Source organism: Salmo salar, chromosome ssa07, assembly GCF_905237065.1.
Source record: "Salmo salar chromosome ssa07, Ssal_v3.1, whole genome shotgun sequence".
Classification (NCBI taxonomy): Eukaryota; Metazoa; Chordata; class Actinopteri; order Salmoniformes; family Salmonidae; genus Salmo; species Salmo salar.
In genome coordinates this window covers 24,377,293-24,404,724 of record NC_059448.1, presented here as the reverse complement: position 1 = coordinate 24,404,724, position 27,432 = coordinate 24,377,293, and the positions used below count along the sequence as shown (strand labels likewise).

Here is a 27,432-nt window from a genome sequence, read left to right as displayed (position 1 = left end):
AGACTTGGCACTCTGGTACTGCTTGCTGTGCGGTAGCAGAGAGAACAGTCAATTTTTGGGGCTTTTCTCTGACACCGCCTAGTATATAGGTCCTGGATGGCAGGAAGCTTGGCCCCAGTGATGTACTGGGCTGTACACACAACCCTCTGAAGCACCTTACGGTCGGATGCCAAGCAGTTGCCATACCAGGCGGTGATGCAACTGGTCAGGATGCTCTCGATGGTGCAGCTGTATACATTTTGAGGATCTGGGGACCCATGCCAAATCTTTTCAGTCTCCTGAGGGGAAAAAGCTTTACCGTGCCCTCTTCACGACTGTCTTGGTGTGTTTGGACCATGATAGGTTGTTGGTGATGTGAACACCAAGGAACTTGAAACTCTTGACCCGCTCCACTACAGCCCCGTCGATGTGAATGGGGCGTGTTTGGCCCGCCTTTTCCTGTAGTCCCCGATCATCTCCTTTGTCTTGCTCATATTGAGGGAGAGGTTGTTGTCCTGGCAGCACACTGCCAGTTCTCTGACCTCCCTATAGGCTGTCTCATCGTTGTCGGTGATCAGGACTACCACCGTTGTGTCGTCAAACTTAATGATGGTGTTGGAATCGTGCTTGGCCACGCAGTTGTGGGTGAACAGGGAGTTCAGGAGGGGACTAAGCACGCACCCCTGAGGGTAGCTTTGGGCTCAAGTATGATGAAGAGACAATACATAGCTGATGATGTTCCTAGGGACAAGATACATGTTCTTCTGCTCATTCACTTTTCTGGGAAAATATTCTATGGCTTCTAGAATAGCGGTTTAGTATTCCAGTCCCTGTTAGTTAACTATCTCTCCACACCCCATCTCTCCCCCCTCTCTCTCCCTCCCTCTCTCTCTTCCTCTTTCTCTTCCTCCCTCTCTTTCTCTCTCTCTCTCCCTCCCCTCTCTCTTCCTCCCCTCTCTCTTCCTCCCTCTCTCTCTTCCTCCCTCTCTCTCTTCTCTCTCTCTCTCTCTCTCTCTCTCTCTCTCTCTCTCTTCCTCTCTCTCTCCCTCCCTCTTTCTCTTCCTCCCTCCCTCTCTCTCTTCCTCCCTCTCTCCACACCCCATCTCTCCCCCCTCTCTCTCCCTCCCTCTCTCTCTCTCTCTCTCTCTCTCTCTCTCTCTCAAGACAGAGTGTCTGAGCGAGCCTCACTGATTGGTTTCTCTTGGCACATGTTTGTCTGTTGAGATCTTCAGATAGATCAGTGTCTTTGGAAACTTTTATGTTTTTTAATACGGACAGATCGACGATGGAGTATCAAGTTATGGATGATTCTGTTTTCATTGGCCATCATGACTGGTACTGCTAGATAAGGGGTTTTTGCGTTACACTGATTTATGAACAATGATATTGAGTATGAAATACAACTATATGTAACTACTTGATTGTTATAGCTCCTACAATATACACTTGATACCTATGAATAGGCATACAATTGATTTAAAAAATGTTGGACGACAATTCTAGTGTCATACAGATCCTTGTTCTCTTACTCCGCTGCAGCAACTTTCTGAAGAAAAATAAGTACAAAACAATACATGGTTGCTCGGTAACAACCACTCTTCATGTTTTGATATCATGAATCCAAACTTATTATAACTGTGTGCTTTTGTTTTCCTTCCAAAGATTGTGAATTTTGTGGTGATGGTATCATTTCTCCTGGGATTCATCTCAGGCCAAAACACCACATTTGGAACCTGCTCTGATTATAACGCGCAAGAGTGCGTACGTACACACACACACACACACGCACGCACACACACACACACACACACACACACACACACACACACACACACACACACACACACACACACACACACACACACACACACACACACACACACACACACACACACACACACACACACACACACACACACACACACACACACACACACACACACACACACACACACAGAGAGAGAGACACACAGACACACACACACTGACACACACATATTTTGTTACTTGGGCTTTGCCTGGCGCAAGTTTATTGAGGCTAAAATCAAAACAGCAGAACTAATTGCTGTTAGTGACTGAAGCCTCGCTCACTCAGACCTGAGCAACATAAAACTCAACCACAAGAAAAAAAACACTGCGGACAAAAACAACCTCGTATAATCTAATCCAAGCCTGACTCTCAACCTCATATTACCAGAGGTTTACAAATAACTGTAAGCTATTTTATCCCAAAACCACACGGATGTTCAGCTTGTTACAACCACCGGCTTGTCTTTTACAGTGTTGGTTTCCTCAGTCTTCAGGTGCATGGGGTCACCGGTAAGAGCTCTATACGGCTCAGATTCAAGGATCCGGTCACTCTTTGAGCAATCAATCAAAGATCAAATCAAATCACATTGTATTTGTCACTTGCGCCGAGTAGAACAGGTGTACACATTACCGCGAAATGCTTAATTACAAGCCCTTAACCAACAATGCATTTCAAGAAATAGAGTTAAGAAAATACTTACTAAATAACTAAAGAGAAAGAGAAAAGTAACACAATACAATAACAATAACGAGGCTATATACAGGGGGTACCGGTACCGAGTCAATGTACAGGTTAGTCAAAGTAATTTGTACATGTAGGTAGGGGTGAAGTGACTATGCATAGATAATAAACAGCGAGTAGCAGCAGTGTAAAAACAAAGGGGGGGTTCAGTGTAAATAGTCCGGGTAGCCATTTGATTAAGTGTTCAGCAGTCGTATGGCTTGGCGGTAGAAGCTGTTGAGGAGCCTTCTGGACCTAGACATGGATCAATTAAACGTCAGGGAGAAGAGAAATGCAATTCAATGCAATACAATAAACGTTGCTCATAGCGTTTTATTGTATTGCATTGAATACACCACAGACTCCCCACCTCGAAGAATTGATTTTATGGACTACATCAAGAACCCGTTTTACACTTTTTGCTGCGATCATTAAAAAGAAATCCAGGTCACAGGGGAACAATAGCTATTTGAGCAAAACAAGCTAAAAAGAAGATGAAGGATATGTAATGCTGCCGTCTGAAATTACATGCGAGCATTTTAACCGCCTGGGGGGTTTTCCTCAGGCTTGGCTGCCGTTTGCGTTTCATAGGTTCGCCGTAGCTAGATTGCTTTCCATTTTCATATCCTTAGCTCATTCGAAAGCCTAATTGTATGTGTGTGTGTGTGTGTGTGTGTGTGTGTGTCAGTGTGTGTTTTGAGAAACAGGCTTGAGGGTCCGTAATTGCTTCATCGGGATTAAAGTGCCAATTGAATGATTCCTTTTGGGCCAGTTTTGAAACTGTGGTATGCAGTGATTTCCCCATGGCCGAGGGTATGTTCAGTTGAGCAGGACAGGAGTGGTGATGTGTTTGGCAAAGTCTCTCTAACTAATATGAGACAATTAGGCAGCGAGCGCTGACGCACTAAAGTGTGGAGAACAAGAAACAGAAAAAAAATCTGAAAACTAGAGGCCAAAAGCACAAGATAGGAGAAGCGCAACGAACACGAATGTGTAAAAACACACGATGAATTGAAGCACAAAGTCTCTAAAACACACATGCATGTATGCACGCACGCACACACGCTTACACACACACACACGCTTACACACACACACACACGCTTACACACGCTTACACACACACACACACACACACACACACACACACACACACACACACACACACACACACACACACACACACACACACACACACACACACACACACACACACACACACACACACACACACACACACACACACACACACACACACACACACACACTAAAAGCCTGTCATTCACAGGCACAATCATGCCAAAGATGGAAAATTATAAGTATTGAACCACAGCGTTCATTGACCACAGAACCACGATTAGTTGCTGCTACCAACCAATGGGCTGGGAGATTGGAGCCTGTGGTCCAGTAATGTAGAGTCTGGTTGGTTCAGGGCCCGGTTTTCCATCTCCAGGCAACAATACACAAAGACAGAGACTGTTTCCACAGGACCCTGAGAGAGGCTGAGAACCAAATGACACCCTATTCCCTATATAGTGCTCCCTATTCCCCATAGGGCTCTGGTCAAAATTAGTGCACTAAGTAGGGAATAGTGTACCATTTGAGATGGAAGCAGAGACTAAATCTGTATTGACAGAAGGGCTTGCTACTAAACCACAACAGTATGGAGATACCCATGTGCCAAGTGGGACACACATAACATTTACTGTACACATAGACACACACAAAGAGCAGTTCTGGAAATATTGAAATTAAGGGGAACAAAAAGACAGTCGGAGACAGACAGACATACAGAGAGAGGAAAAGAGATAGACAGAGAGAGAGAGAGAGGAGAAGAGAGAGACAGAGACAGAGCGACAGAAAGATAGACAGACACTAAGAGATATATATATATATATATATATAGAGAGAGAGAGAGAGAGAGAGAGAGAACAGAGAACAGAGAACAGAGAACAGAGAGCAGAGATAGACATGCAGAGAACAGAGAACGGAGAATGGAGATAGAGAACAGAAACAGAGAACAGAGAACAGAGGAGACAGATAACAGAGAACAGAGGAGACAGATAACAGAGAACAGAGGAGACAGAGAACAGAGAACAGAGGAGACAGAGAACAGAGAACAGAGGAGACAGATAACAGAGAACAGAGGAGACAGAGAACAGAGAACAGAGGAGACAGAGAACAGAGAACAGAGGAGACAGAGAACAGAGAACAGAGGAGACAGAGAACAGAGAACAGAGGAGACAGAGAACAGAGAACAGAGGAGACAGAGAACAGAGAACAGAGGAGACAGAGAACAGAGAACAGAGGAGACAGAGAACAGAGAACAGAGGAGACAGATAACAGAGAACAGAGGAGACAGAGAACAGAGAACAGAGACAAAGAACAGAGAACAGAGAACAGACACAGACACAGACACAGAGAACAGATAACAGAGAACAGAGGAGACAGAGAACAGACACAGACACAGAGAACAGAGAACAACGTGCAGAGGAGACAAAGAACAGAGAACAGAGAACAGAGACAGACAGGCAGAGCAACAGTGTCATGCATGAGGGCTGGTACTCAGACTCTGACCCATCTGTCTGAGGGTACTATGAGTCAGATAGATGGCATCCCTCTCATGTAGAATACGGTCTTTACACCACTAGGAGCTGTCAGTACGGCCACACCAGACTACAGCCAGGCAACCAGGGTATGTACACACTGTGACTAGGGACAACTTCATGCTACTCCTTTCCAACCGCCACTGTCCTCACCCAAGGAAAGCCATCAACATTTGCCAGTCTCAGCAATCACACACACACACACACATTTCTGTCCTAGCCAAGAGTATGTCAACACAGTGTAACACTCAGCTCTGCACAATGTACTGCACCCGGACAGATCACAGTGACAGTTCCAGCGGGGCTGTTACACATACAAACGCACCACACACACACACACACACACACACACACACACACACACACACACACACACACACACACACACACACACACACACACACACACACACACACACACACACACACACACACACACACACACGTGAAACCCAAATCAGCCTCTCTCTTCTCTAGTCCAACAGGCTCAAATGAAAACCCTGCTTTTCCACATTATGGCTGAGCTGGAATATTTTGTCGGGCTGAGTTTTCTGCCCAGCAACTAGGAAAGGGAGAGTAAGCGTGCGTCAGAAATGGCACCCTATTCCGTATATATAGGGTCCTACACCGTGGGGAGCCACAGCACCATATAAGGAATAGGGTGCCATTTGGGACGCAACCCTAAAGGAGGTTTTGGGACCTGAGGAGAAGTGATGAAGGCTGTGGTTAGAGTCAGACTGACTGGGGAGATTGTAGCTGCATTGGTAAATAGATACAGTAATAAATACAGTAATAAATACAGTAATAGATACAGTAATAGATACAGTCGGCCAGTGCTCGGTACACAGGTACAGTACGTCTCTCAGAAGTCTTAGCGAACCGGCTGAGCGCCTGCTAGGAGCCTGGATTCAGATATATTCAGAGACGGAGAGGAGTGCAGTCAAGAGACAGGAATGTGTTATTTCCCTATATTACTTAGGCCCAATATGCAACTTGACATCGTAGTTTCACTTCGGGATTTGACGTAATTGGATGAATGTCGATTTTTAACCCATTAATTCCGCATGGTGACATATCATGAGGGATCTTAGTACATTTTCACAACAGGTTGATTGAGTTTGCACACACACACACACACACACACACACACACACACACACACACACACACACACACACACACACACACACACACACACACACACACACAGAATGGAAGACCTTTGAAACAACATTGTACATTCCATGGGGATCTTTAGAACATTCCATGACTTCTGCACCATGGGGATCCACAGCACTAGCTTCCATGTGGACCAGTGTCCATTGAACTCAGTTGACCCTGCAGAGTGTGTGTCAGTCATATCTCAGCCATATCTGACATGTCTTTCATCAGTATCTTGCAGCCACGTATAAGCTCACAGACCTGAGGCCCTGGTTTCTGCTATCTCTCTCTCTCTCTCTCTCTGTCTGTCTGTACCTCTCTGTCTGTACCTCTCTTTCTGTCTGTCTATACCTCTCTCTGTCTGTCTGTACCTCTCTCTCTGTCTGTCTGTACCTCTCTCTCTGTCTGTCTGTACCTCTCTCTCTGTCTGTCTGTACCTCTCTCTCTCTGTCTGTACCTCTCTCTCTCTCTCTCTCTCTCTCTCTCTCTCTCTGTCTGTACCTCTCTCTCTCTCTCTCTCTCTCTGTCTGTCTGTACCTCTCTCTCTCTCTCTCTCTCTCTGTCTGTCTGTACCTCTCTTTCTGTCTGTCTATACCTTTCTCTGTCTGTCTGTACCTCTCTCTCTGTCTGTCTGTACCTCTCGCTCTGTCTGTCTGTACCTCTCTCTCTGTCTGTCTGTACCTCTCTCTCTCTGTCTGTACCTCTCTCTCTCTCTCTCTCTCTCTCTGTCTGTCTGTACCTCTCTCTCTCTGTCTGTCTGTACCTCTCTCTCTCTCTCTGTCTGTACCTCTCTCTCTGTCTCTCTGTCTGTACCTCTCTTTCTGTCTCTCTGTCTGTACCTCTCTCTCTGTCTCTCTGTCTGTACCTCTCTCTCTGTCTCTCTGTCTGTACCTCTCTCTCTCTGTGTCTGTACCTCTCTCTCTCTCTCTCTCTCTCTCTCTCTGTCTGTACCTCTCTCTCTCTCTCTCTCTCTCTCTCTCTGTCTGTACCTCTCTCTCTCTCTGTCTGTATCTCTCTCTCTCTCTGTCTGTACCTCTCTCTCTGTCTGTACCTCTCTCTCTCTCTCTCTCTCTCTCTCTCTCTGTCTGTACCTCTCTCTCTCTCTCTCTCTCTCTCTCTCTCTGTCTGTACCTCTCTCTCTCTCTCTCTGTCTGTACCTCTCTCTCTCTGTGTCTGTACCTCTCTCTCTGTCTCTCTGTCTGTACCTCTCTCTCTCTGTGTCTGTACCTCTCTCTGTGTGTCTGTACCTCTCTCTCTGTCTCTCTGTCTGTACCTCTCTCTCTCTGTGTCTGTACCTCTCTCTCTCTCTCTCTCTCTCTCTCTCTCTCTCTCTCTCTCTCTCTCTCTCTCTCTCTCTGTCTGTCTGTACCTCTCTCTCTCTCTCTGTCTGTCTGTACCTCTCTCTCTCTGTCTGTCTGTCTGTCTGTCTGTCTGTCTGTCTGTCTGTCTGTCTGTCTGTCTGTCTGTCTGTCTGTCTGTCTGTCTGTCTGTCTGTCTGTCTGTCTGTCTGTCTGTCTGTCTGTCTGTACCTCTCTCTCTCTGTCTGTACCTTTCTCTCTCTCTCTCTCTCTCTCTCTCTCTCTCTATACCTCGCTCGTTCTCTGTCACCTGATTGGTGAAATGTGGTCGGAGAAGAGGCATGAAACTGTCCATTTATTATCGTCTTTCCGTGGTCACTCACAGGGTATGCGGTCAGGAAAAACTCCAGGGCCTACTCATACCATCAGACTACGTGGCAGAGACTAATGGATGCCCTCGCTGATCTTCTGTCCTGGACAGACACTAACTCACAGACACACACACACACACACACACACACACACACACACACACACACACACACACACACACACACACACACACACACACACACACACACACACACACACACACACACACACACACATACACACACACACTACTGTTGAGTCTATCCTGTCAATCTCAGTTTCGACAGCCAGAGAAGTTTCCAGCGACGCCCTGAGCTAGGACATAAATGTTGAGGAAACCATATGTGTGTAAAACAGGCAGATTTTTTTTTTTTAGATGAGCCGGTCCTTTAAGGGCTACAGCGAATCACCTGGCCTCCACACGGTACAACACCCATCTGATCCAATAGGAGAGGGTTGCTACTGTATATCATGCAAAGAAGGGGAAGAAGACAGCTGGACTGAATATACAGAAAGGGAAGAGTGAATGGCTTCTCAGCTAAATTGACGAACAGGGTCGGCTCCTGTGCGTGCCAGGCGAGCAAAAGGCTGGACCAGACTGAACTGAAACTCATGGCGAGCTTATGGGAAAACTGTCTTTGAATGAATCTGCAAGAGTGAGCAAATGACGACGGCAAAAGGATTCAAATTAACGGACGAACGGCAGGTGTATGCCATTCTCCCAACGCTAGCCGTGACTTGTAGAGGAGACAGGAGCACATTATATGTGGACGCTTGTCTTTAGCCTTTCTTAATGTGTGTGTATATGGGTAGCATAGGGGCAACTCTCCTAATATAACCGTGTGGCTCAGTTGGGGCTCATTTCGTAGAGCATGGCACTTGCAACGCCAGGGTTGAAAGTATGAAAACAGATGCTAAAATGTAATAGTGACCTCTTTCTGTCAATGTCCCCCCCTTCATTCTCCCAATGGGAGATTAACATTCCAGAGAGTTGACTACCCAGTGCTGTCGAGCCCTCTAGCAGAGTTTATGAACCACGTTCAGTAAAAATATGTGATATTGGTTTTAAAAACATTTGATAAATGATGGGTTCTTCTGGGGATTTTGCATATAACCGAGAGAGAGAGAGAGACAGAGACTTTCGCAAAGACTAAATTAAGGACTGGAGAGGTGCTGAGATACTTCAAAGGTTCTCTAACACACATAGTCTTCAGTCGCTGGACACACACACAGACACACACATTAACACCTTCACATATATATGTTTTGGAGGGACACTTGGGGCCTGAAGGGTCCCAATGGCAGTCTTGATACAACATTTTCAACAGAAATGCAATGGTTCATTGGATCAGTCTAAAACATTGCACATACACCGCTGCCATCTAGTGGCCAAAATCTAAATTGCAGCTGGGCTGGAATAATACATTATGGCCTTTCTCTTGCATTTCAAAGATGACTGTACAAAAAATACAAAAGAACGGTTGTTTTTTTCTTTGTATTATCTTTTACCAGATCTATTGTGTTATATTCTCCTACATTCCTTTCACATTTCCACAAACTTCAAAGTGTTTCCTTTCAAATGGTACCAAGAACATGCATATCCTTACTTCAGGGCCTGAGTTACAGGCAGAAAGATTTGGGTATGTCATTTTAGGCGAAAATAGAAACAAAAGGGACGGATCCTTAAGAGGTTTTAAGACAGTGGCTAAATTAGTCAGAATTGGTTTTTTGACCTGATTTTCTCCTGCAGATGTGAGTAGCTCATGCAAAGCAAGAAGAAAACAGTCAGGTAAAAACATTAGGAGAAGAAAAGTGGAGGGACTATCCACAAAATTCTCTCTCTCTCTCGCTCTCTTCTCTATCTCTCTCTCCTTCTCTCTCTCTCCATCTCCTCTCTTTTTCTTCTCTCTGCAATTTTTATTATATCTTTTTTGAAATCTACTCCTCTTATTATGCACAGCATTAGAGCAGACTAACAGTAGGTTGCCAGCCCCTGTCTGTTTGGCGCAGTGTTTTGGCCGTGACAGAGTAATAGCAGGAGGACAGATATCATCTGCCAACATGGCAAACCGGGTTCCAATACATGGCAACCCTGAGGCAAATCCATTGGATGATGAAGTCAAAGACAGAAAAACTAAGGAGAGGAAAGGAAAGCATGGTCATTTTAGAGCCAGAGTCTACTGTTATTGTAGCTGCCTTTGTGGAACCTACTTTCTGTTCTCTCTGTGTGTTATGAAAATGACTTATAAACTGACTGATCGACACATTCCTACATGCTACACACACACGCACACCAGTGGAGGCTCCTCAGAAGAGGAAGGGGAGGACCACCTCCTCAGTGATTTAAAAATGTTTTTTATAGTGAAACATTAAAAAGCTATGCTTTTAAAATAAAATGACCATAAATATATTCACGTCACCAAATAATTGATTAAAACACAGTGTTTTGCAATGAAGTTCTACAGAAGCTTCAACAGCATTGTAGAGTAGCACCATGGTGTAGGGAGGACAGCTAGTTTCCGCCCTCCTCTGGGTACATTGACTTCAATGCAAAACATATGAGCTTGTGGTTCTCACCCCCTTCCATAGACTTACACAGTAATTATGACAACTTCCAGAGGACGTCCTCCAACCTATCAGAACTCTTGCAGCATGAACTGGTGTCACGTCCTGACCAGTAAAAGGGGTCATTTGCCATAGTAGTATGGTCAGGGCGTGGCAGGTGGTTGTTTTGGGTGTTTTGGTTCTAGGGGATTTTGTTCTTGTTTTCATTTTCTATGCTTCGTTTTCCATGTTTGGCCGAGTATGGTTTCCAATCAGAGGCAGGTGTCTTTCGTTGTCTCTGATTGGAAGCCATACTTAGGCAGCCTGTTTTCCTTTGGGTTTTGTGGGTGGTTGCTTTCTGTTTAGTGTGTGAGTATACCTGACAGAACTGTTTGGCTGTCGTTTGTTTTTTCATTGTGAAGTGCGTTCATTCAAAATAAAAGATGAGCACTCAACACGCTGCGCCTTGGTCTGTTCACTACGACGCCTGTGACAACTGGCATGTTATCCACCCACTCAAAGGATCAGAGAATGAGTCTAGTGCTGAAAGTGCATAACATGTTGTGAGTAGTTGACTCAAAGAGAGAGAAAGAAAAATGTGTTTCTTCAAAAATAAAGGAGACGCAAGAGAGAGAGAGAGAGAGGGAAAGAAAGAGATATATTTCATTGTATTTTCTTTCACTTTCATTTAGATAGCGAATGCAGCTAGCTAGTTTAGCCTATTCAAAACACCCGGCTCGAGCAGAGAGGGATGCTATGTTAGGTATTTAGTATAGGTATTTTGTTAGGATCCCCATTAGCTGTTGTGAAAGCAGCAGTTACTCTTCCTGGGGTCCACACAAAACATGAAACATGACATAATATAGAACATTACTAGAGAAGAACAGCTCAAGGACAGAACTACATCAATTTAAAAATCCAGGCTGTGTCACGACCGGCCGTGATTGGGAGTCCCATAGGGCGGCGCACAATTGGCCCAACGTTGTCCCGGGTTTGGCCGGTGTAGGCCGTCATTGTAAATAACAATTTGTTCTTAACTGTCTAGTTAAATAAAGGTTTTAAAAAATGGCACACGTAGCCTACATATCAATACATACACACAAGCTGTCTAGGTCAAATAGGGGAGAGGCGTTGTGCTGTGAGGTGTTGCTTTATCTGTTTTTTGAAACCAAGTTTACTGTTCATTTGAGCAATATGAGATGGGAGTTCCATGCAATAATGGTTTTCTAGATTTTTATTCTGAATTTGGGGATTGTGAAAAGACCCCCAGTGACATGTCTGGTGAGGTAAGTGTGCATGTCAGAGCTGTGTGTAAGTTGACTATGCAAACAATTTGGAATTTTCAACACATTAATGTTTCTTATAAAAATAAGAGGTGATGCAGTCAGTCTCTCCTCAACTCTTAGCCAAGAGAGACTGGCATACATAGTATTTGTACTAGCCCTCTGAGAACAATGAAGAGCAAGACGTGCTGCTCTGTTCTGGGCCAGCTACAGCTTAACCAGGTCTTTCCTTGCAGCACTCGACCACACGACTGGACAATAATCAAGATAAGACAAAACTAGAGCCTGCAGAACTTGCTTTTTGGAGTGCAGTGTCGTAAAAGCAGAGCATCTCTTTATTACGGACAGACCTCTCCCCATCTTCGCAACCATTGAATCTATATGTTTTGACCATGACAGTTTACAAGCTAAGGTAACACCAAGTAATTGAGTCTCCTCAACTTGTTCAACAGCCACACCATTCATTACCAGATTCAGGTCTAGAATTTAGGGAATGATTTGTACCAAATACAATACTCTTAGTTTAATAGATGTTCAGGACCAGTTTGTTTCTGGCCACCCATTCCAAAACAGACTGCAACTCTTTGGTAAGGGTTTCGGTGACTTCATTGGCTGTGGCTGCTGATGCGTAAATAGTTGAATCATCACCATACATAGACACACATGATTATGCTTTGTTTAATTCCAGTGGCAGGTCATTGGTAAAAATAGAAAATATTAGAGGGCCTAGAGAGGAGCCCTGCCATACAACGCACTTTTCATGTTTGACAATAGAGAAGCTTCCATTAAAGAAAACCCTCTCACTTCAATTAGATACAGTAGATAGCTCTGAATCCACAATATGGTAGAGGTTGAAACACATACGAAGGTTGAACCACATATGAAACACATATAACACATACGTTTTCTCAATAACAGGTTATGATCAATAATGCCAAAGGCAGCTCCCACAATGCAGTACAGCTCCCACAATCTTCTTATTATCATTTTTTTTCAACCAATCATCAAACATTTGTGTCAGTGCAGTACATGTTGAGTGCCCTTCTCTATAAGTCTGTTGTTAATTTGTTTACAGAGAAATAACATTGTATTTGGTCAAACACCATTTTTTCAAACCATTTTCTAAGAGCTGGCAGCAAGCTGATAAGTCTGCTGTTAGAACCAGTAAAGGCCGCTTTACCACTCTTGGCTTCCCTCCAGGCCTGAGGACAAAGACTTTCTTCTAGGATCAGATTAAAGATATGACAGATAGCAGTGGCTATAGAGTCAGCTACCATCCTCAGTAGCTTTCCTTCTAAGTTGTCAATGATAGGAGGTTTGTCATTATTGATCAATAACAAAACATTTTCCACCTCTCCAACACTAACTTCTTAACAAAATTCTAACTTGCAATGCTTTTCTTTCATTATTTGTTTTTTTATGCATGAGTACAATGGCTCACTGTTCGTTGTTGGCATTTCCTGCCTAAGTTTGCCTACTTTGCCAATGAAGTTATCATTAAAATAATTGGCAATATCAAATGGTTTTGTGATGAATAAGCCATCTGATTTGATGAAAGACGGAGTTAAATTTGTCTTTCTGCCCATAATTTCATTTAAAGTACTCCAAAGTTTTTTTTCCATCATTCTTTATATCATTGATCTTGGCTTCATAATAGAGTTTCTTCTTTTTGTTGACTTTATTCACATCATTTCTCAATTTGCAGTAAGTCAGCCAGTCAGATGTGCAGCCAAACTTATTATCCACTCCTTTTGCCCCATCTCTTTCAACCATACAGTTTTTCAATTCCTCATCAATCCATGGAGCCTTAGCAGCTCTAACAGTCAGTTTCTTAACAGGTGCGTGTTTATCATTGAAGAACAATGTAACGGCTGTCGTAGAGAGGGGACCAAAGCGCAGCGTGTTGATTGCTCATGATGAATGTTTATTATAACTCAAAACACTAAAGGAAAAATAACAAAGAGAAAAACCGAAAGCACACAGTTCTCTCAGATACATAGACTAAACAGAAGACAACTACCCACAAACACAGGTGGAAAATACCCATACTTAAGTATGATCTCCAATTAGAGACAATGAGGACCAGCTGCCTCTAACTGGAGATCATCCCAAAAAAACAACAACATAGAAATAGAAAAACTAGAACCTAAACATAGATATACAAAACATAGAAAACCGCAAAACACCCCCTAACATCTTACTATGGTCAGGACGTTACATTATCCCCCCCCAAAGCTGCAGACTCCGAATGCCACTAAAAAACAAAAAAGGGAGGGTAGGGTGGGTAGGGTGGGTAACTCCTGTCTATGGTGGCTCTAGTGCAGTCCACATAACCTTATCCTCCAGCGGATCCTCCAGCAGAGGAGGCGGCTCTGGGCGTAACCCCCGCTCCACCCACTGATCCCTCTGCTTTAGTACCACCGGACCATGGAAGACTCCGGGCTGCAGGCCGCCGCTGAAGACTCCGGACTGGGGAGCGTCGCTGGAGGCTCCGGACTGGGGAGCGTCGCTGGAGGCTCCGGACTGGGGAGCGTCGCTGGAGGCTCCGTGCCATGCATCATCACTACAGGTTCCACGCCATGGATCATTACTGGAGGCTTTGTACCATTATCACTGGAGGCTTCGTGCCATGGATCATCTCTACAGGCTCCGGGCCATGGATCATCCCTACAGGCTTCTTGCCATGGATTATCCCTACAGGCTCCGGGCCATGGATTATCTCTGGAGGCTTCGTGCCATGGATCATCCCGACAGGCTCCGGGCCGTGGATCATCACTGGAGGCTTCGTGCCATGGATCATCACTGGAGGCTTCGGACCATAGATCATCACTGGAGGCTTCTTTCGTGGAGCTGGAATAGGTCTCACCAGACTAGGGAACGTCGCTGAGAGTTCTGGACTAGGGAACGTCGCTGAGAGTTCTGGACTAGGGAACGTCGCTGGAGGCCGGGTGCGCAGGCACAGGGTATACTGGGCCGTGGAGGTGCACTGGAGGTCTGGAGCTTATGGCTGGCACAACCCGTCCTGGCTGGATAACCCCCGTAGCCCGGCAAGCGCGGGGCGTTGTAACAGGTCGCACAGGTTTGTGCTGGCGAACTGGGGGTACCATGCGTAGAGCTGGCGCAGGATAACCTGGGCCGAAGAGACGCACCGGAGACCAGGAATGCTGAGCAGGCACAATCCTTCCTGGATGAATGCTAACTCTAGCACGGCAACTGTGGGAAGCTTGCACTGAGCGCACCGGGCTGTAGCTGCGCATCCCCACAGCACACAGTGCGCATCCCCGCATAACACGGTGCTTGCTCGATCACTCGCCCCCCACGGTAAGCACGGGAAGTTGGCCCAGGTCTCCAAACTGAGTCTGCCAATCTCCCCGTGTGCCCCCCCCCAAAAAAAAATTGGGGGCTGTCTCTCGCACTTGCCTCGGGGTTGGTATAGCGCCTCATAATAACGCCGCTCTGCTTTTGCAGCCTCAATCTCCTCCCTCGGGCAGCAATACTCCCCAGCCTGACTCCCGGGTCCTTTCCCGTCCAGAATGTCTTCCCAGGTCCATTCCTGATCACGCTGCTTGGTCCTTTGGTGGTGGGTAGTTCTGTAACAGCTGTCGTAGAGAGGGGACCAAAGCGCAGCGTGTTGATTGTTCATGATGAATATTTATTTAAACTCAAAACACTAAAGGAAAAATAACAAAGACAAAAACCGAAAGCGCACAGTTCTGTCAGGTACATAGACTAAACAGAAGACAACTACCCACAAACACAGGTGGAAAAAAACCCTACTTAAGTATGATCTCCAATTAGAGACATCGAGTACCAGCTGCCTCTAATTGGAGATCATCCCCCCAAAAAAACATAGAAATAGAAAAACTAGAACCTAAACATAGATATACAAAACATAGAAAAACACAAAACACCCCCTGTCACGCCCTGACCTACTCTACCATAGAAAATAACATCTTACTATAGTTAGGGCGTGACAAACAATTTCATAAATTCATCAAGTGCAGCATCTGGATGCTCCTTATTAATCACATCAGACCAACAAATATTTTTAACATCATCCACATAAGAGTCACAGCAAAATATTTTGTATGATCTCTTATACACTATTTTAGGCCCAGCTTTGAGAACTTTGGCTTCCTGGATATAGCGACTATATTGTAATCACTGCATCCAATGGGTACGGATACAGCTTTAGAAGAAAGTTCTACAGTATTAGTAAAAATGTGATCAATACATTTGGATGATCTTGTTCCTGTAGTGTTTGTAAACACCCTGGTAGGCTGGTTATTAACCTGAACCAGATTACAGGCACTGGTTAAAGTGAGAAGCTTCCTCTTGAGCAGACAGCTTGATGAAAACCAGTTAATATTCAGGTCCCCAAAAAAGTAGACCTCTGTTTACGTCACAAACACTATCAAGCATTTCACACATATTATTTAGATACTGACTGTTAGTACTTGGAGGCCTATAGCAACACCCCAAAAGAAAAGGCTTTAGATGTGCCAAGTGAACCTGCAACCACAACACTTCAATATCACGACATAAGAACTTCTCTAAGCTCTACAGGGATATGGCTCTGAACGTATACAGCAACACCTCCCCCATAAGCATTTCTGTCTCTTCTATAGATGTTATATCCTTGTATTGCTACTGCTGTATCATCAAATTAATTATCTAAGTGAATCTCAGAAATAGCTAATATACTGTATGAATGGTATCTGATGTTAGCAAGTTATTGATTTCATTAACCTTATTTCTAAGGCTACAGATGCTAATATGGGCTATGTTCAGCCCTTTCCTGGGTAGCTTATCAGAGATAGACATAATATGGAAAAGAGTAAACAATGCAAGAAAAAAAAATCTACATTCACCAGACCATTAATCAGTTGGTGTGTGTAAGTGTGTGTGTGCAGCGGGGTTGAAACTACAAACCCATAGGCTTGGATCCCCCATCCCTTCCAGTCTTTTAGGAGGGAGGGTGGACAATGAGCCTGTCATATCAGATGTAGCAGATGTAAGCAATGTCCCCACATGCTCTTGTAGCTTTCATGGCTGCAGGTTCTTTCCTCTTCTGGCACACAGCTTCCGGACAGTCCTCGTTGAGGAAGATGTACATTTCTCTCAAGTTTGGGCTCTTTCCAGAACAGCTACCTTGTCCTTGAACCTCAGGAACTTGACCACTAATTGGCCTTGGCCTGTCACCTGTTCCGGTGGTGGGTTTTCCAGTTCTGTGGACGTGCCCCACCTCAATCTTCCTATGGTCCATCTTCAGTTTCTCCGAGAACATTTCCCTCACTTTGTCCTCAGACACCGTCCAGGTTTCATGTGGAGATTCTGCAATTCCGTTCATAGCCATGTTGTTCCGCCTTGATTACACTTCGAGATAATCTGATTTATCTGTCATTGTTATCATGGATTCACATATAGAACTGATGTCCTCTCTCAATGACTTACAGATTGCTGTCATCTTGCCGTTCTCCTGTTTAAACTCATTGAGCTGACCCTGGGAGAACTGCAAACTGTTCTTCAGGTCCTGGACATCTCTGGTCAGGTTGTCCATTCTTTTATTAGTTGACTCTACCAGTATTTGGATGAAACACTTGAAGTTATTTTTGTTGTTGTTCTAACAACTGCATGTCAAACATTTTTTGTTTGTTTAAAATATCCTTCGCCTGTGATAGAGAGACACCACTGTCCTCAACGTTTCTCTCAGTGGCTTTGGTGTTTGTCATGATAGCAACATAGGTTACGCTGTTACTCCTCGCAGTTCCAGACAGGGCAGGTCACAGGGAAGATTGAAAACAACAAACAGCAGGGATCTAGACAGCCACAAGCCCTGGGCAATCCGCGGTCCCAGCCACAATGGCTAACCGCATTGCAGGCTGCGTTCCTCACGAAAACCCTGCTAGCTTGATAGACAGCTAGCTAGCAGCTAGGCTAGTCGCTACGCCAAACAGCTCCTCAGACCCAGCCTTGGTCAGCAGGATCACTGGACAGATCGTCGCAGTCCCAGGAACTGATGCCAACCGCATCGCAGGATCCAAACTCAAAAGGTAGCTTGCTACTAAGACATTTTTCAGTAGACTTTCAAAACAACAAACTGAGCTCTGCCTCATTCCGCATTCAATAGGATGTGACGTGGATGAGGGTAGGTTAGCTAGCTGGCTATGTTTATCCAACACTGGAACTCATCCAAGTCAAGGTAAGCTTTTGGTTTTATTATATTGTCACCGGGGCACTCCGGTGGAAACTGCTGACTGTACACTGTACCGCATGATTGTGGCAGGTTTACTAACGTGTTAGTTCTAGTAGACTATGAAGTTAATATGTGACTCATTTAAGGAAACAAGGCGTATGTCGTACATTACTACTTCACAGGAGAGGTATTTGAACGTAAACATGTATTTTTTATCATAATACATTTTTTGGCAGAAAGGCCTTCTTTCATGTGCCTTAATAAACTTGCTTGAGAGATTAGTTCAGATTGTTCTGCCATGTAGCATGCTTCTGTCTATAACATGAGCTGTTCTGTATGTGTAGGTAATCCTTCCTACCGCAGCTTTTTTGAAAATATCATTAAGAACTGCAAAAGTGTTGCTACTGCTCTCCACTTTCTGGAGGATGATCGTTCCATGGTGACTCTCTCTGACTCTGAAAATGAATCAGACAATGAGGAAATCCCTGATTTAAGTAAAAACATTCATTGAACCAGGCATTATAGAATCTTCTGAAACAGCGATCAACAGTGTTTTTGTCACGGAAGAAGTTGACTGAGTTTTGAAATCAGTGGAATGCCTGGTGGAAGCAGAGTACGATAGCTAAGGAGATGGAGAAATTCTGGCGTTTGATTGCAAATATGAAGAGGGCTTTGAAAAGAGAACACAGAAGGCTGTTGTATAACACCTGTCACTGGATTACATCTTCAAGCTAAGGGCAGCCATGGCACCAATGACAGAGAGGGAATCTATCTAGCTACATTCAGATATTATAAGTTTCTAATTTTGTCAGAAAGTTGTGTAGCAGGCTCAAGGGTGTGGGGTTTCCACATCACCAAGTTCAATAACAAAACATGCACCAGTAGCACAAATAGAATGCAAATGGGGAGTTTATTAGGGATTTTGGTACACTGGGGAAGAGGGGGGAATTCACCAATCACCTCACTGTCCACAAGCCGTTCTCGTTGTCCGTTCTGTTTTCCAGGGGTAGTCCTCACACTCAGGTCCTCAGCCAATCCGGTCCAGTACACAAGAGCGGTAGTCCGACAGTCCAGGTCACAACGGGTAATCTCACAGATATTGCTCTCTCTTCTCCCACTCTTCATAACACACTTGGCTCTCTCCTACTTTGCCCCTTTGTGCAGGCTGCTTCCTCCTTTATCCCCAAGCATTCCCTGGCTTAACGAACGACAGCCTTGCCTCGTTGGGGCAGGAAGTCCATATAAGGCTTGGGGGTGGAGCCAGCGGGCTGCAAGATATCTCCCCTCACCTCTCCCTGCCATCTGCCACAGTTGTTTTCATTGCAAGTTAAAGTGTACTGTTAGCTTGCTAGCTAACTTTAGCTGGCTGGCTCGCTAGCTAACGTTACTTGTATGATCTGTGTAGTAATATTATTTGTATCTCTAGCTAGCTAACATTGAACCTAGTTGGTTAGCTTTAGCTACCTGCAGATTCATGCATGTTGGCTAGCTTTGACAGTTAGTTTGTATTGCTAGTATAGGTTGGGATTATTGCCGTGTTAAAAACAACTCAGAATTTAGTACTGGGAACTCGGAAATCTCCAACTTCCGACTTCAGTGCATTCAAGACAACTGAGCTCTGACTGGGAAAATTAGTATTATGGTGACAACGATGTAGGCTGTGTGTAGAGTTTTTTTTACATTAGATAAAAGTAGAGACTCCCTCATCTTAAACGGCACTGACCGCCACTGACACACACACACACACACACACACACACACACACAACAAACACACGGAATGGAAAACAGCTAAACTTATTATAAACTAAACTGACTTGAAAATATAGTGAATCTTGAACCACCATAATTGAGATGAGATGATGTCCTTAACAAACCCCACGGTCCTTACATCTACTGTCAGTGTGCAATAATAATCACTCATCTCCATACGCACATCCACACTCCCTCTATATCTATCCGACTCATCACTCTCTCAGCCCTCTGCACATTTGAGAGAGCCTGATAAAATGTAAATGTAAAATGAAGAGCCCTGTCGGCCTCGACAGAAAAATCTACCAGAAAAAATCCATCTCTCATCCCTCACTTTCATCCCTCTATCTCATCCCTCTGGACAGTCATCTTAAAATGTAGAGAAATATCCTGAAGAACAGCCCTGTCGTTCTCTACACTGGACCAGGAAAAGCCTTCTCTCTCTCTCAGTAATGGATCCCTGCTTTCTGCAGTACTTAGAAACAGCCAGACCGGCCAATGGAATGAAATATGGCTTTGTTATTACATCTATTATCAATTACACACACACACACACACACACACACACACACACACACACACACACACACACACACACACACACACACACACACACACACACACACACACACACACACACACACACACACACACACACACCATCCAGGCCTTACCAAACGCTTTGCTAGGCTAACTGTATAGCGTGACAACCTGATGCCCTTGCAGATTACTGTTAGCGAGGGCATATTTAACAATGCTATAAGGTGTTAAAAATTGAAAGAAATAATGGAAAACATTATTCAACTGTACTTTTTCCAACAAGAGGGATCAGCTAAATTTACCCTAGTCCCAAATCTGTGTGTGCTGTCTTGGCAATGACAGTAGGACTTGCTGAGGTAGCAGTATAAAAGAGCAGCAGAGATAAAAGATGATATATCATAGAAGGTCTGTTTTCCAACATCTCAAGTGCATCCTAAATGGCTCCCTATGCTCTATATATTGCTCCCTATTCCCCATAGGGCTCTGGTCAAAAGTAGTGCACTATGTAGGGAATAGGTTGCCATTTGGGACACAGTCCTCCTCTCTCAGACAAGGGTTAGTCATACTCAGACAGACTGTAAACGTCAATGTGAATTAGTAAGGTGCAATCTGGTCCTGTAGACATCTGTAGACATCTGCTGAGATCTCTATCTCACCTTTACATGCCTTGTTACGGCTATTAGTCATTGATAGTTCAAAACCTATGGCATGTATACCACCTATGGAGAAAAAAAACGCACCGCACATCTGCTGCCTGCCTGCTTGACCAATCTTTTCATCTCACCCTCGTATGCAAAAGTATGAACACTACTGTAAGTCACTCTGGATAAGAGTGTCTGCTAAATGACTACAATGTACATGTAAATGCACCGTTACACAGACAGTGGCACGGTTCAAAACCTTTTGGTCATGAGGGCCAGGGCTTCAGTTTGGAAAAGGTATTTACATTGGTACTCGAATGGGCGCATACATGCACACGCGCATACACACACTCACTTACTGTAATGTATTTTATAAGAACTCTTTCCTCTGCTGACACCTGGAGCTGACAGGACAGGACAGTATGTCTACTGTGATGGGGGTCACCTTGGGGTCATGATAAGGGCTGCACCAAATGATTGATGTATTATAATAATTGATTATGCTTATGTTGTATTAATAGAAGGGGAAGGGCTATAAGACCCTCCCCCACTACATTTATAGGATCCTGGACAACAGATTAGCAATATATGCATTATAAGGTTTAATACTGTTCCACAGTTCTTTTCTAGTCTCTGCCTCTTATAAGAAATGGTCTGAGAGATGAGTGAGCTACTGCAGTCAAAACAGGGTGTCTGTGAGAAAGCGCCTCAAGGCTAAAAGAGCTACATAGACACAGACCCCTGCAGGGGATCAAATAGACAAGAGAGAAGTCAGACACACCACTATAAGCCACACGGAATGGAAAATTACTGCTGAGCCATTAGAAAACACTGAACTATTGTTTTCTGCTGCAAGTTTGTATAACTGTATATGCATGGGCTTGGTCTCATGAGTAGAAGGTGTTGACGTAGGTAGTTACATCACTAGGGGTTGACTGCAAGCATATTAAAGCAACTTTGACCTTTTTTATTTTGCAGAACTTACTCTGAAACATGCGTGCTGTGTTTCCGTTGTCAACTTCTGTCTGCAATTGCATTAATAAAGGTTTGATCGATGATTGATTTACTTAAAGAATATATTGCATGATTGCTGATTTCACCAATAAGCCAATGATTGACAAGGAACAAGGAACCTACCCCAACAACTGTAAGGAACCCAGTGTCTATGTGGACCTATATCTTGCTTCTGTGGAGCTTCCGAGTTAGTGGGACTTCATCCTGGCCGGATTTGGAGCAACAGCTACACCATCCTACTAATTTGCAGTGTTATAATTGACAAGAATAATACCCACTCTGAGACACTCTGTCTCCCAATTCCAAATGTGCAAACCACTGCATTTAACCACGGCAAGGTGACTGGGACCATGGACATCTACAAACAGACCAACTATGACCTCCGTAAGGCAATCAAAGTGACAAAACGTCAGTATAGAGACAAAGTGGAGTCGCAATTCAATGGCTCAGACATGAGACACGTGGCAGGGACTCCAAACAAGTACGGATTATAAAGGGAATGTCAACCACGAGGCTTCGCTTCTGGACAAGTTAAACACCATCTTCGCCCGCTTCAAGGAAAACAACACAGAGCCGCCGATGTGGGCCCCCACTGCTCATGAGGACTGTATGTTCCCGATCTCCGTGGCCGACGTAAGTAAGACATTTGAGCGTGTTAAGATGTCCACCATCGTTCCTGTGCCCAAGAAAGTGAAGGTAACTGATCTAAATGACTATCGTCCCGTAGCACTCACTTCTGTAATAATGAAGTACTTTGAGAGGCTAGTTAAAGACCATATCACTTCCATCTTACCTGACATCCTAGACCCACTACAGTTTGCATACCGCCCCAAAAGATCCACAGATGACACATTTCCCTATCCCACCTGGACAAGAGGAATAGCTATGTAAGAATGCTGTTCATTGACTACAGCTCAGCCTTCAACACCATAGTGCCCTCAAAGATCATCACTAAGCTCAGGGCCCTGGGTCTGAACCACTGCCTGTGCAACTGGGTCCTGGACTTCTGGACTGGTCGACACCAACTGGTGAAGGTAGGGAACAACACCTCCGCCACTTTGATCCTCAACACAGGGGCCCCACAGGGTGTGTGCTCAGCCCATTCCTGTACTCTCTCTTCACCCATGACTGCGTGGCCATGCACGTCTCCAACTCAATCATCAGGTTTGCAGACAACACAACAGGGGTAGGCCTGATTACCAACAACGACGAGACAGCCTACAGGGAGGAGGCGAGTGCCTTGGCGGAACGGTGCCATGAAAATATCCTCTCCATCAACTTCAACAAAACGAAGGAGCTGACCGTGGACTCCAGGAGATAGCAGAGAGAGCACGCCCCCATCCACAGAGAAGCAGTTGAGAGGGTCAAAAGCTTCAAGTTCACTGATGACCTGAAATGGTCCCTTCACACAGATAGCGTAGTGAAGAAAGTGCAACAGCTAAAGAGGCTGAAGAAATTCGGCTTGGGCCCCTAAGACCCTCACAAACTGCAGGTGCACCGTTGAGAGCATCCTGTCGGGCTGTATCAACCGCAGAGCTCTCTAGAGGGCGGTGCGATCAGCCCAATGCAATATCGGGAGCACACTGCCTGCCCTCCAAGACATCTACAGCACCTGGTGTCACAGGATGTCCAAGAAGATCATCAAGGACCCCAGCCACTCGAGCCACCCCCCTGCACCTTGGAGGCAGCTACACAATAGATGTAGGATCTTTTGATGCTGATCATTTTTCTGCACGGCAGGAAATGCAAAAATGTAATGTATTCGAGGTTTAAAAAGGCTTCTAAAGTTTATATTTTCCATTTTAACATTTCTGACTAGATTTACCAATACTAAAAATGTAGCAACCCCTACAAAAAAAATGTCCATTAATTATAATCCACATAATTATTCCTGTTGCTGCAGGAATATTTTCCTGCTGTAGCAAACTGACTCAAATGAAGATTGTACATTTGTTTGTACACTACATAGTATTTTACCCACTTTATATGTACAGTGCATTCGGAAAGTATTCAGACCCCTTCACTTTTTCCTCAATTTGTTACGTTACAGGGTTATTCTAAAATGGATTACATAAAAACATGTTCCTCATCAATCTACACACAATACTATAATGACAAAGCGAAAACATTTCTTTTTTTTGCTAATGCATTACCTTATTTACATAAGTATTCAGACCTTTGCAATGAGACTCGAAATTGAGCTCAGGTGCATCCTGTTACCACTGATCATTCTTGAGATGTTTCTACAACTTGATTGGAGTCCACCTGTGATAAATTAAATTGATTGGACATTATTTGGAAAGGCACACACCTGTCTATATAAGGTCCCACAGTTGACAGTGCATGTCAAAGCAAAAACCAAGCCATGAGGTCAAAGGAATTGTCTGTAGAGCTCCGAGACAGGAAAAAAAACATTTATGCAGCATTTAAGGTCCCCAAGAACAAAGTGGCCTCCATTATTATGCAATGGAAGAAGTTTGGTACCACCAAGACTATTCCTGGAGCTGGCCGCCTGGCCAAACTGAGCAATTGGGAGAGAAGGGTCTTGGCCAGGGAGGTGACCAAGAACCCGATGGTCACTCTAACAGAGCTCCAGTGTTCCTCTGTGGAGATGGGAGAACCTTACAGAAGGACAACCATCTCTGCAGCACTCCACCAATCAGGCATTTATGGTAGAATGGCCAGACGGAAGCCACTCCTCAGTAAAAGGCACATGACAGCCCTCTTTTAGTTTGCCAAAAGTCACCTAAAGGACTCTGACCATGAGAAAGAAGGTTCGCTGGTCTGATGAAACCAAGATTGAACTCCTTGGCCTGAATGCCATGTGTCATGTCTGGAGGAAACCTGGCACCATCCCTACGGTGAAGCATGGTGGTGGTAGCATCATGCTGTGGGGATGTTTTTCAGAGGCAGGGACACTAGTCAGGATCGACTCTCTGAATGTCCTTGAGTGGCCCAGCCAGAGCCGGGACTTGAACCCGATCGAACGTCTCTGGAGAGACCTAAAAATAGCTGTGCAGCTACGCTCCCCATCCAACCTGACAGAGCTGGAGAGGATCTGCGGAGAAGAATGGGAGAAACTACCCAAATACAGGTATGCTAAGCTTGTAGTGTCATACCCAAGAAGACTCGAGGCTGTAATCGCTGCTAAAGGTGCTTCAAAAAGTACTGAGTAAAGGGTCTGAATACTTATGTAAATGTGATATTTCCATTTTTTTTTTATTAATTTGCAAAAAATCTAAAAACCTGTTTCTGCTTTCTCATCATGGGGTATTGTGTGTAGATTGATGAGGGAAAAAACGATTTAATCAATTTTAGAATAAGGCTGTAACGTAACAAAATGTGGAAAAAGTCCAGGGATCTGAATACTTTCCGAATGCGCTGCATATACTGGATTCTTGACATAGCTCACTATAATATACACTGAATGAACAAAACATTACAAACACCTGCTCTTTCCGTAACATAGGGAATCCATAACCAGGTGAATCCAGGTGAAAGCTATGATCCCTTCTTGATGTCACCTGTTAAATCCACTTCAATCAGTGATGTTCAATCTGAGATGTATACACACCCACAACCCACATACATGCAAAAAATCTAATCTGGTATAGACACACAGACACACACACACACACACACACACACACACACACACACACAATCACAAAGAATCCAGGTTACACACACTGACACGCATCGTCACTCACCGCAGCCCGTTGGAAGGCTCCTTTGGTATAGGTCCCTCCTCCTCTGTAGGTGATAGCAGGGATCTCCTGGTTAAACAGAGAACACTTGTGCTGGTGTGATTTCGGCGCCTTGACGTGATCCACCCGGGTCACCACGTGAGTCTTGGATGAGAACGTAACCAGGGCGACTCTCGTGTCCTCCGGGGCCACGGGGAAGTCCGAGAGGAGCTTCCGTACGAAGCGCAGCTCGCTCAGGAAGTTGTTGGCCCCCACGCTGGAAGACTCATCCACCAGGAACACCAGGTCCAGACGTGCGCTCTTCTCCCGGAGCGTGCGCACGTTCTTCTTGAAGGCTTGGCCCAGGCGCTCCACCTTGGACTCTGCGCTCTCAGAGAGGGTGAGGTTGAGGGCCAGAGAGGCTGGGGGTCCGGAGCCGTAGCGGAGGGAGCTGAGATGGTGGAGCTGTTGCTCCGAAGCCGGCCAGGATGAAGTCCTACTAACCAGGAAGCTCCACAGAAGCAAGATAGAGGTCCACATAGACACTGGGTTCCTTACAGTAGACATACTGTCCTGTCCTGTCAGCTCCAGGTGTCAGCAGAGAAAAGTGTTCTTATAAAACACTTTGAAACAGGATGTCCAATAGTGACGATGACAAGTATTTGATGATGGTGGTGTTTTCCTACGTTCCCATTTGTCTCCAGCCACACTGCAACATGGACGCCAGGCAAAGCAGACTTTTTCCACAAGAATTTCTCCAAAAGCACTTCCAAAAAGAGAATAGCACCAGTGATGATGATGAAATAGTTGTCCTGTGGCCCTGTCTGTCTGTCTGTCTCTCCTCTTCTCTGTTGTAGTCCTGATCTGGTCTTTCTATTAGCGAGGGAGGGAGCTGACTGAAGAGGGCGTGTGGCTGAGCAGTTACAGTGAAGTGTCTGTCTGTCCCGCTAGGAGAAGGCTACAGCTGATCCCTTCTCTCTCTCTCTCTGTCTCTCTCTCTCAGTTTCTTGCCCTCAGGCTCCTGTGTGTGTGTGTGGTGCTCCAGCACCCAATCAGGTTTCAAATGGCTCTCTCCCCCCCTCTCCCAAAATCATTTTAAAAAATAATGAAAAAAGTTCAGCGCAAGAGGGAGAAAGACACGGAGAGAGAAGGAGAGAGAGGCAGAGGGAAAAGGGGCAGTCACAGCCGTGAAGTAAATGTTTTATTTTCTCCTCCTCCTCTCTTCTTCTCTGCTCTCACTCTCACTCTCCCTCTCTCTCTCTCCCTCTTTCTCTCTCTCTTTCTTTCTCTCTCCCCTCTCTCTATGTCACTCTCTCCTCTCTCTCTCTCTGTCTCTCTCTCTTCTCTCTCAGTCTCTAATTTTCTCTCTCCTCTCTCCTCTCTCTTTCTCTCTCTCTCTCTCGCTCTCTAACTAGGATTTTTATGTCAGTGGAGCGTCTTGCCTGTCAGCATGTCAACATTCCCAAAGAAAACATCAGCACCAGGCGGCTGTGATCAGGTCCATATGTCTGGCAGGAGGTATCCACTCACACTCTCTCTCTCTCACACACACAAACACAGACACAGTCACACCATCGTGCACAGCAGACATCAGCAGAACCATCTGAATTAGAAATACTGAAAGAGAGGGAGAGAGAGAGAGAGAGAGAGAGAGAGAGAGAGGGGAGTGACAGAGAGAGGGAGGGAGGGAGGGAGGGAGGGAGGGAGGGAGGGAGGGAGGGAGGGAGGGAGGGAGGGAGGGAGGGAGGGAGGGAGGGAGGGAGGGAGGGGTAAAAATGTCCATAGACCATGTTTACTAGATAAAGATAAAGAGTGGATCAGTTAGAGAGATA

At 45.0% G+C, this 27,432-nt stretch overlaps 1 protein-coding gene across 2 annotated transcripts in view; it reads right to left on the bottom strand.

Annotated features, from left to right (window-relative positions):
- The window catches only part of LOC106608858 (sushi, von Willebrand factor type A, EGF and pentraxin domain-containing protein 1-like), a 132,132-nt gene extending 105,241 nt beyond the window's left edge, over positions 1–26,891 (bottom strand). The window contains exon 1 of one of the 2 annotated variants that reach the window (XM_014207038.2): positions 25,625–26,891. In XM_014207038.2, coding sequence (XP_014062513.2) covers positions 25,625–26,167 — 543 coding nt within the window. In that variant the 5' untranslated portion in view covers positions 26,168–26,891. The remainder of the gene's footprint in view (positions 1–25,624) is intronic. The other variant, XM_014207037.2, reaches the window with a different exon arrangement.
- Between the last annotated feature and the right edge of the window lie 541 nt (positions 26,892–27,432).